Raw genomic sequence first — 11,134 nt, 5'->3', positions numbered from 1 at the left:
GAGCCAATGTATCATCATAGCACTGCTAGTGCTAATGAACGACTTGGTTTGCGCTCTGTGTCCTGCGGTTCTGCCCGTTAACCCGTTGCTGGTTGTCTCGCTGTGTCCCTGCGACCGGCTCTTTGTCAAAGACTGTCCCGTTGTGGAACTCTACTCTTGTTGTGATCGATGACTCGTGGGGAAAACATCTTGATAACCATTAGAAGGAGTAATAAATACAGCCAGATGATAAGAGGATATACAGGCAGGTGATAAACACAAGTTTTTCTCATGGATGCACAGTATAGTTAATATGATCGTCATTCCATTGTTTTAAAGCTACTATTTTGCCTCTACTATTTACTACCTCTACTATTTTGGTATCACTTTTTAATAACTTTTAGAAATACTTCATTAATAAGTAATAATAATAATATGAATGATGGGGTAATCATTAAAAAATCATTTGTGGATGTTCAACTTATGCAGCGGACTATACAAACTGGTAGTCGCTGGTCTTTACATCACAGACAACATCATAAACATGGAAACCTGTGATGTCACTAATGGGTTTGACATGGCTTGTAAAGGCTGGTCAACATCACACCTGGTGGTAAATAAGTCTGCTTAACATAGCACCTTTCAAATGTACATCAAAGGAATGTGACTGAAATTAGATGTGTTGTAAATGATTAGTTCATCAATAACTAAAGGATTATAAATTACTCGAGACATAATGTTATGATGAAGTATTAACCATTTTATGGGTAACACTTTTATTACCCAATTATTCTCCATGTCGATTCTACTCCCACACGTGTTTCCAATACGGAAAAGAAATGGTGTTGTTATATACACCTCCTTTATCTCTACGCGATAAAACCACAGGACCAAGTCAACCACCACCTGCTCCACATTTCCAAGCAACAATAAAACCTTAAACAACCGCAGTCCCCAGAATACAGCGCCACTCTGGTTTCATGTTCAACCACACCAGATTAGTGGTGTATCAGTACCAGCACTGCTAATAGGCTTTGGCTTCGCTGCCCTGATGCCAAAGGTCGTGTTTGAGTTGTTACCCTGCTGGCAGAGTGCCAGACGCCTCTCTCTGAGGGAGAGTCTTGGTTCCTAGCAGGAGGGAGAGTCTTGGTTCCTAACAGGAGGGAGAGTCTTGGTTCCTAACAAAAGAGAGTCTTGGTTCCTAGCAGGAGGGAGAGTCTTGGTTCCTAGCAGGAGGGAGAGTCTTGGTTCCTAGCAGGAGGGAGAGTCTTGGTTCCTAACAGGAGGGAGAGTCTTGGTTCCTAACAGGAGGGAGAGTCTTGGTTCCTAGCAGGAGGGAGAGTCTTGGTTCCTAACAAAAGAGAGTCTTGGTTCCTAGCAGGAGGGAGAGTCTTGGTTCCTAGCAGGAGAGAGTCTTAGTTCCTAACAGGAGAGAGAGTCTTGGTTCCTAACAGGAGGGAGAGTCTTGGTTCCTAGCAGGAGGGAGAGTCTTGGTTCCTAGCAGGAGAGAGTCTTGGTTCCTAACAGGAGGGAGAGTCTTGGTTCCTAGCAGGAGAGAGAGTCTTGGTTCCTAACAGGAGAGAGAGTCTTGTTTCCTAGCAGGAGAGAGAGTCTTGGTTCCTAACAGGAGAGAGAGTCTTGTTTCCTAGCAGGAGGGAGAGTCTTGGTTCCTAGCAGGAGAGAGAGTCTTGGTTCCTAACAGGAGAGAGAGTCTTGTTTCCTAGCAGGAAAGAGTCTTAGTTCCTAACAGGGGAGAGAGATACTTTAACAGAAACACTTTTAAGTTGAAAGTGACACCGATCACTAACGATCCAAAGTACTCTGGGTCACCGTCAAATTAAAAGTACGATGACGTGAACGTCATTTGATTAAGAGGCGGTTATTGTCAGAGACCAGGTGCAACACAGTCACAGACAGGTATATCCCAGTTGGAGACCAGATATAACAAAGACCAGGTATAACACAGACCAGGTATAACCCAGTCAGAGACCAGGTACAACTCAGTCACAGACCAGGTATAACCCAGTTAGAGACCAGATATAACAGAGACCAGGTATAACGCAGACCAGGTATAACCCAGTTAGAGACCAGGTATAACACAGACCAGGTATAACCCAGTCAGAGACCAGGTACAACACAGTCACAGACCAGGTATAACCCAGTTAGAGACCAGATATAACAGAGACCAGGTATAACGCAGACCAGGTATAACCCAGTTAGAGACCAGGTATAACACAGACCAGGTATAACCCAGTTAGAGACCAGGTATAACACAGACCAGGTATAACCCAGTCAGAGACCAGATATAACACAGACCAGGTATAACCCAGTTAGAGACCAGGTATAACACAGACCAGGTATCACCCAGTATGTGACCGGGCCGGCCGACTGTTGCCTCATGAACCTTGTCTCCGTCTTGTGTCCGCTGATCGCAGCAAAAGAACATCATGGCGGAGAGGAACGTCCTGCTGAAGAGCCTGACACACCCCTTCCTGGTGGGACTCCACTACTCCTTCCAGACCCCGGAGAAGCTCTACTTCGTCCTGGACTACGTCAATGGAGGAGAGGTAGGCGGCCACACTCTACTACTACTACTACTACTACTACGACTCTTCGTCCCCTGGGGGTCATAAGGCTTCAATGAGCACTCTCCACTCCGCTCGGCCCCTGGCAGCGTATTCACGAATCCTACTATGACCACGCCAAGACCCGCCCTACTCTGGCTGTGATTGGCCGGGTTGCATGCAACTCAACTGGACGCTATAGAACTCTACGGCAGTCTCGCTGTGAGCATTCGAAAGAGTCACAAAATAACCCCTAACCCATAACCCCTAACCCTAAACATAACCCCTAACCCTAACCCCTAACCCTAAGCATAAACCCTAACCCTAACCATAGCAGCTAATATTAAGTCAGTAAAAGCGCGGTAGTCTAATCCATAGACAGTAGAATCAAAGAAAGAGGTGACGTCTGTGACGGACCAATCAGAAATAGACGCGGGCGTGTCTTTTTCGGGATATTGGCGGGGCCGTAGTAGGATTCGTAATGTCGCTCCCTGGCAGCATGTTGGGCCTCTCCCCATGACAGGTTCATCTGTTTCAGCTCTTGGGTCACAGTTCTGTGCCAGGTGGTTCTTGTCCTCCCAGGTGTTCTTTTGCCCGGTGGTGTCCATCTCAACGCCAACACTCAGGGTCAACCGTTCAGCTGTACAAGGAAGGGGTTTCCCCCACCAAGCCAAGGGATTGTTTAACAGTCAAATGTCCCTCTGATTTATTTAACCTGCCGAACGGTCAGCTCTTTCTCCCATTGGCTGGTGGAAGGTGTTACGTTTGCACCCTGCCTACGATCGTCATAGCAACAGGGCACAGGTGAATGATGTGTTGTAGCAGTATGAGTGACCCCGGTTTAACACATAGAGCTGATTACAGATTAGATTTATTTATTTCAGGACAATGCACATTAAAAAACAAGTACAGCAGTACACATAAATGTGCCAGATTGTGGCCCAGGGGCTAATTTCCATCTGTAGTCCATAAGGCAGGTTGATGTTAGAGTACTAATGACGAACGATATACAATAGTAACATTTGCTATATAAAACGGGGAGAAACAGAAAAAAAGTAAAACAGGACAATTCATTAACATGTGTTAAAACAGAGACATGATTCATTACTATGCTCTACTGGGCAAATACGGTACAGCATGCAGTTAGAGGTGGTTGCACATTTGGTTGGCTCTGAGCCAGACCTTTACTTGGTTCTTGAAGGTGGCCAGAGTGGGACTTTCCCTTATAGTTGGGGGTAGTGTGTTCATTAGTGCACTACCTTTAATTGACAGTGCGTTACGGCTGAAGGTGTGGCATTGGTATTGCTTTGGTATTGTAATTGGTATTGCTGAGGAGGTAAGACTTCCTCATAACATCTATGACAACATCAACGCTGTTGATGTTGTCATAGTTGTTATGAGGAAGTCTTACCGTAGCTTCGCTCGTCTTATCTTATCTAAGTTTTGAAATGGGCTTTATGGGTGTTGTTTTGTATCTCCTCTGGTGAAATGAGGTTGAACTGATATTTTTAGCGTCAGTTGAGTAAGATCCGACAGAACACAAGCTAATATTGGTCCCTGATAATTGAATTGAAAACATATTTGTAATAGAAGTCACACTGATTATCCCAACATGATATCTTCAAGGAATGTGGGATATTCAGTTGTGAGATGTTAACATTTTATGAGTTATTAAATTAGGAGACTCTTTCTCCCTAATCACATAGCTGTGCTGCTTGCACACAAATACTTCAGCTACATCGTCTATACTAATATATTCAATATGTCCATAAAGACTGTTTGAATATTTGTTCTTGTCCCGCATTTTCCCTGCTAAGTAAGATTATGTGCTAATTGCATCCGTATTGTCTTAATGTGCTTAGTTGGCTTTAAAGAACTTCGGCACTATAACACAAAGTTAATTGAGAGACATTTAAACATTTGGGAGACATGTTTGTCCAATAATGGAATGCAATTGAAACCTCAAAAAGCCTCAAAAAGCCTAATTGGTGTTCAGCTTCGCCAAGTGCTTAGCAGCTCAAACCTCTGGTCCGCTGTAATCCCTCCACACGCACCCTGCCCACTGATCCTTTATTTACATCAAACCAACCCCAGCACCACGGGGGGGACCAGTGGTCCCCCACGACCGGAACCCCCCCCGGCCCGGAGAGCATGCTCAGATCCAGACTCTCCCCATCTCAGTTTGAACGCTTTTGTCCATTCTTAGGATTGTATGATCTGGGGCATTGCTTCCCTCTCCGTTGTTTAATTTGATTCCAAAGACGTATTATGTCTTTGATTTGGATTCCCAACCTGGCCGCGCTGCGCCCCAAAAGTCTGGTGCACGTTGTAACCCCCTCCTCTCTCTCTCCCCCTCCCTCTCTCTTTCTCTCTCATTATCTCTCTCCCTTTCTTCCTTTCTCCAATCTCTCTCTCTCTCTCTCTCTCTCTCTCTCTCTCTCTCTCTCTCTCTCTCTCTCTCTCTCTCTCTCTCTCTCTCTCTCTCTCTCTCTCTCTCTCTCTCTCTCTCTCTCTCTCTCTCTCTCTCTCTCTCTCTCTCTCTCTCTCTCTCTCTCTCTCTCTCTCTCTCTCTCTCTCTCTCTCTCTCTCTCTCTCTCTCTCTCTCTCTCTCTCTCTCTCTCTCTCTCTCTCTCTCTCTCTCTCTAGTTGTTCTTCCACCTCCAGAGGGAGAGGTGTTTCTCTGAGCCCAGGGCCCGGTTCTACGCCGCCGAGGTGGCCAGCGCCATCGGCTACCTGCACTCCCTCAACATTGTTTACAGGTCGGGACCACACACACACACACACACACACACACACACACACACACACACACACACACACACACACACACACACACACACACACACACACACACACATAATAATATTATTAATTATTTCATCAGTTCTGAATGTGATAATGCTTTGTCTCCTGCAGAGATCTGAAGCCTGAAAACATTCTTTTAGATGCCCAGGTAAGCCAGATCTACGCAACAGAAAACTAAATGTTAGCCAAAGCAACTAATCACCTTCCTACAGTCCATAGTGTAACCGCTGCATCGTGGAAAGTATAGACCTAATATCTAACCAGTGCTTGATCGTTGTAATCCATTAACCACATCCCCTGCTGTGACGCAGAACTTTGTGAACCTGGCACTGATGCCTTATTTCATGCAATGTTATGTTGTGTAATGTTAATATGTCACTGGGGATTTGTTAAGTAAATTGTAAAATAAATTAATAAATAACATTCACTCACAGTGAGTTTTGTGTGTGCAGGTGTGCTTACATATGACTGATCACCCCTTTAAATATGTCTCTTTTGCGTGCGTGTGTGTGTGTCGGCATGTGTATGTTTGTTTATGCGTGTGTGTGTGTGCGTGTTTCTGTCTGTGTGTCTGTGTGTGTGTGTCTGTGTGTGTGTGTGTGTGTGTGTGTGTGTGTCTGTGTGTGTGTGTGTGTGTGTGTGTGTGTGCGTCTCTCCAGGGTCATGTGGTGCTGACAGACTTCGGGCTTTGTAAAGAGGGCATCGAGGCAGAGAGCACCACGTCCACCTTCTGCGGGACGCCTGAGGTGAACACATTATCACACATTATCCGTGATAATCAATAACTCAAGACTAGACTGTACTGGTTAAAGGTGATGTAGAGCACATTATCCATGATAATAAATACCCCTACCCGCTTTTTAATGAGCCGTTCTTGAAGCCACTGTTACTTCAGAATATCGCTAACTAAATACACCCGACCCATGAACAGTTTGCACACTGATAAACTCCCTCTGGAACTCCCTCCCTCTGGCCATCCCAAACTCTGACACACTCCTTTCATTCACAAGTCAACTTAAATCCCATATTTCCCATATATCTTCCACCCTCTCTCTCTCTTAATGTGTCGTCTATTGTTGTGTTGTACTGTTGTTTATTTGACTTCTGTTTGAGTGTCTGTACTGTCTGTATTCCTTTTTGTAAAGCGTCTTTGAGTACTAAGAAAAGTGCTGTAAAAAAAAACGATCTGATATTATTATTATGATTGAACTCCTCTTTGAGGTTTGTGGTCTTCATGGCCCTGGTTGTTGTCCCCGGGCCCCGTAGTGATCTCGTGTTGCTGCGTTCCCTGTCTCCCCGTGGCCCCTACGGCCCTGTAGTACCTGGCCCCGGAGGTGCTGCGCAAACAGCCGTACGACCGCACGGTGGACTGGTGGTGCCTCGGCGCCGTGCTCTACGAGATGATCTACAGCCTGGTGGGTCCCCCCCTTTGTCCGTGTGGTGGGGTGACGTGAGAGCGTGTCATGAATCGGAAACGTAAAGACACACATAGAGCGTACCCTTTAAGGCCCAGTTCTTACCGCGGTGACCCGGGTTTGTCTTCGCCCCTCTCTCCCTCTACCTTCCTGTCTCCTGGCTCGCTCGCCACAAAATGGCACCCTTTTCTCACTGGCCGGCCATGCCAAGCAAAATGAAATAAGCAAAAGCCTAATGCTACCAGTTACTAAAATGTTACAACGTCAACACTGTGGCAAGATCCTGAATTCTCTGCGGTGTATCGGTGAGCTGGCTGACCCTCCTGTGTACTATTAGGCTATTAGGCTATACTGTGCAAATACTGCACTTACCTAGGGCGAGTCAATTGTGTATTTTCACAGAATTAAAGTGGTGAATGCAGAAATATGACTGGTGGTGTATGAAATCAGTAGACACCAACCCAGCACTATATGCAAATTAACTGCCAGAACACCCGAGAATATATATTTAAATTTATATTCTACCATAAAAAGGATAAATCCTTCAAAAATATAAATCGTATGGAAATTAAAAACAGATCTAACATAGTCCCGCCCCCCCCCCCCCCCCCCCCCCCCTTCATCCTCCCCTCAGCCTCCGTTCTACAGCCGCGACATATCGGAGATGTACGACGGGATCCTGCACAAGCCCCTCCCCCTTCGCCCGGGGAAGTCGGAAGCGGTGTGCTCACTGCTCGTCGGCCTGCTGCAGAAGGATCAGAACCGCCGCCTGGGCGCCATCGCTGACTTTGTGAGTGGTGGGCGTGTCCCCGGTCGCCGGAAGGGGCGTGGCTTGTTCCACGGCGGGCCATCTTTCTAGAGCACTGCAGCTTTAAGAGGCACTCCTGTAGTGCTGCTTTAAGTTTGATGCTGCTGGACTCTGAAACAATTTAGATAGTGCAGCTTTAACCCTGTCAACTAGCATAATGTTTGTTCTTAGTCCATGGAGCTAGAATGTTAGTTACAGAGGTACATTGGATGAGTTTCACTTCATTATTCTTTGCCTTTTAATTATTATAGGTTTTACCTTAAGGTCAGCATATTCTCATTAGGAATCCTTAAATTGGGCGCTACAAATGTAACATTGATTATGCTCTGCATTTGGGTGTTAATATTTGTATATTTTGATCTCTTTCGTCTTGGTGCAGTTGGAGATAAAGAATCACGTCTTCTTCTCGCCGATCAACTGGGATGACCTTTACCACAAAAGGATCACCCCCCCGTACAACCCCAACGTGGTGAGTGGGCTAGTCCTGCTTTCAGGGACACATTTCATCCGTCGGTTTTATCACCCAGTCTGGATGCAGCTGAAGTTGAAGCCTCAGGGTCAGGTCTCTCCAATAGGACTGGTTGGTTTCGGTCCGATCGGAACTGCGTATGTAGTCTGTCCTCGTAAATAGAGGACATTTTTTACCAGCTTTTTATCCTTACTCACTTGTATTAATATCTGCCACTTGGTACCCAAAGTGCCCGGCGTAAGATATATCAACATATGTGAGAAATAATAATAAGAATATATATAAAATGTATAATAAGAATTTAGACTTTACACTTAAGACTTTATACCCTGTTTGGCCCTGTTTGAGGTTGTTGGTTTTGTTTGTCTCGTTTTGTCCTTACTTTAGCCTTTACTTTAGCATTTACCTTAGCAACAATTTTTGTTTTCATTCATACTTTCTTATAGTATTGTCTTTCATCCTGTTTTTCCAATGCTGCTGGGCTGCTGCAACAAACACGTTTTCTAATCTTATCTAATCGGACGGAAGGAGAACTGTCTGTGTAACCGTTGTGTTGTTCACCCTGGAACCTTCCAGAAGGGCCCGGCGGACACCCAGCACATCGACCCCGAGTTCACCCGCGAGATGGTCCCTAGCTCTGTGAGCCGGACCCCCGAGTTCAACGCCAGCACCAGCTCCAACAACGCCTTCAACGGCTTCTCCTTCGTCTCCAACGAGGACAGCTTCCTGTGAGGTAGCGGTCACTTCCTGTAGCCGGCACTTCCTGTAGCGCTGAAGACGTCACATGACCGCGCATTTAGTCAGGGCGTCGATGAATGTGTGAATGTTATAATTGTAATGAGGGTGTAGCCGTTCAAACTGAATTTGTGATTGTGTGGAGGTGGGACGAACCATTAAAGAGTAAAACACGCAGAGATGGTCAGGATTAAAGGATGCTCTGTTGGGGTTAAGTCTGGCATGGATCTGGGTAAAAGCAAAGCATCCTGGGAATCTCCTCGCATCTTAACTAGATTTGTTATTAGTGTATATTAAAAATATGATAATGCTTTTGTACAAACAAGTCTACCACAAAAAGAAGGTAATTGGGTCACAGTTTGTAATAAGGTTCAGTGGTAAGCCATTTATAAAACAAATCATCAACAAAGATGAGGGTGAGAAGATGAGTGCTACGTTAAAGGGCCCCTATTTTCCCCAAGGTTTGATGTTGATGGTCATTACAAGTCATAGTAGTCTTAAAATCCACCCTCTAGTGACATCATAAGTGGGCGTGTCCACCCAGATGTCTGATGGCATATATTACAATATATCAGCCACTAACAGTCTGTCTACTTGATAGGCTGGTTGATGACAGCACTTCTTAATCATCTACAAATGTATATTCATGTTTTGTTTATGATATCTTCATTAACTAAAGGCCTATAAATGGCATACCACTGAAAGTTGTTATAAAGTGTTACCAGTGAAAATACTACTAGTTATTCTACTCGCTCGACAATTTAATTTGAAAATCATGGATTGGATTCCTTGCTAGTTGTGATCTCTAATATAGTTAACAATGACTTTGGCATACTTTTTCACTACACAATCTGTGCAGAAAACGGTGCTTTTGTAAATATTGTAAGTGTAATGTGTGTGATGTGACAAGAACTAAGCGCCTTTCCACCTTGGAATTGTTCCTGAAAATGTTAGCCTTGTGTAACATGGTAATACGGTGGATTGAATGCGTTTGGCTTAGTCGACAATGGACCTTAAAACTGAAATCACTTGCAGATTGAACCTGAGCCAACATGTTTCGTTATTTTATATGAACTAATGCCAATGTCATCACCAAAGGCCTATGTTGCAGTGTCATCTGAGATACTTTTGCATTCTGGTGACAACCAGGAAACCCGTGGACACCAGTCACTTCAGCATGACTGGAATGACTGGAAACCATTGTGCACCTCTCAGGTGCTACTTCGGTTTTCGGGCCATTATAAGAGAAATGGTTCCAACCATGGTTCTACCTTGTGAATGAAAGTGTTTCTCACTCACAACAAACCCGACGGCATTCCAGTGATAGAAATACCACAAACAGTAGGATTATATACGAGCAGAGGAAACACGATGTGATCGGCGGGCGGGCGGTGTTTGTGGCCTCAACAACTTAAGACGGTTGCGATGCGACGTTAATGCGCGGACGGCCTGGTCGTGTTGCTCTGGGTGTTCGTGCCGAGGCCGTGTTGGCTGTAAACAGAGGAGGACAGAGCTAGGTCACCGCCAGCAGCACCGGGGTCCCGGAGGACTGGGCGCTGCGGAGGCAGACGTCTGTGTGCGCTGTTTCCGTGTGCGTCTGTGTTTGTGTGTGTGTACATAGAGAGAGAACCGGTCAATAAACTTGTTTTCAAAACATGCACATGTTTCGTTTTAATGGGTTGTTAATGGAAACAAAAAAGTTGCGTACGTGTTGTGTTTCGTCTTTTAATGACCTGTCATGGAACACGAAACAGAAGGCTGAACCTCCTTAAGACCAACAAGTGAAAATCATTTAAAAATGTGCTTTGAAAGAGCAAGTGGGAAAGAGAATTCTGGACCATATGGCTAAGGTTAAGATGTAAGATGTCAAGATACTAATTATATCTATTCATCACTAAATGTGCTATTAAGGTTGTATCGTAGTCCTACCATGGTTGATACGACATGACTTACGCTTGTGTTAGAAACCGAGTCAAAGTCAAACATGGGTGGGTGTATTTGTGTGTGGGTGTATTTGTGTGTGTGTGTGTGTGTGTGTGTGTGTGTGTGTGTGTGTGTGTGTGTGTGTGTGTGTGTGTGTGTGTGTGTGTGTGTGTGTGTGTGTGTGTGTGTGTGTGTGTGTGTGTGTGTGTGCGCGCGTGTGTGTGTGTGTGTGTTTGTTTATATCTAAGTGAATGAAAACAGTGATGTATTCAGCCATGGTCAATGTAAACAGAACAAACATTTTTGAACTGCACGTGAAGAAACAAGCAATTTTTAAAACAAAGTCAACTAGAGTGCAAAACTAAAATGAAAAGTTCTCAAGAACTCCTTTTTATTTTTTAGCAACCACTTCCGAAGCGCCCCCCCCCCCCCCCCC

The 11,134-nt window shown here is 45.1% G+C and overlaps 1 protein-coding gene across 2 annotated transcripts in view; it reads left to right on the top strand.

Moving 5' to 3' along the window:
- sgk2a (serum/glucocorticoid regulated kinase 2a) overlaps positions 1–10,433 on the top strand; it is a 15,627-nt gene extending 5,194 nt beyond the window's left edge. For both annotated transcript variants that reach the window (XM_030346516.1, XM_030346422.1), the window contains exons 6-13: positions 2,415–2,546; positions 5,190–5,302; positions 5,460–5,496; positions 6,008–6,094; positions 6,668–6,763; positions 7,398–7,553; positions 7,951–8,040; positions 8,617–10,433. In XM_030346516.1, coding sequence (XP_030202376.1) covers positions 2,415–2,546; positions 5,190–5,302; positions 5,460–5,496; positions 6,008–6,094; positions 6,668–6,763; positions 7,398–7,553; positions 7,951–8,040; positions 8,617–8,772 — 867 coding nt within the window. In that variant the 3' untranslated portion in view covers positions 8,773–10,433. The remainder of the gene's footprint in view (positions 1–2,414; positions 2,547–5,189; positions 5,303–5,459; positions 5,497–6,007; positions 6,095–6,667; positions 6,764–7,397; positions 7,554–7,950; positions 8,041–8,616) is intronic.
- The last annotated feature ends 701 nt before the right edge of the window (positions 10,434–11,134 follow it).

Source organism: Gadus morhua, chromosome 1 (genome assembly GCF_902167405.1).
Source record: "Gadus morhua chromosome 1, gadMor3.0, whole genome shotgun sequence".
Lineage (NCBI taxonomy): Eukaryota > Metazoa > Chordata > Actinopteri > Gadiformes > Gadidae > Gadus > Gadus morhua.
Note: the sequence above shows the minus strand (reverse complement) of the source record. Positions and strands in the feature narration are given on the sequence as shown.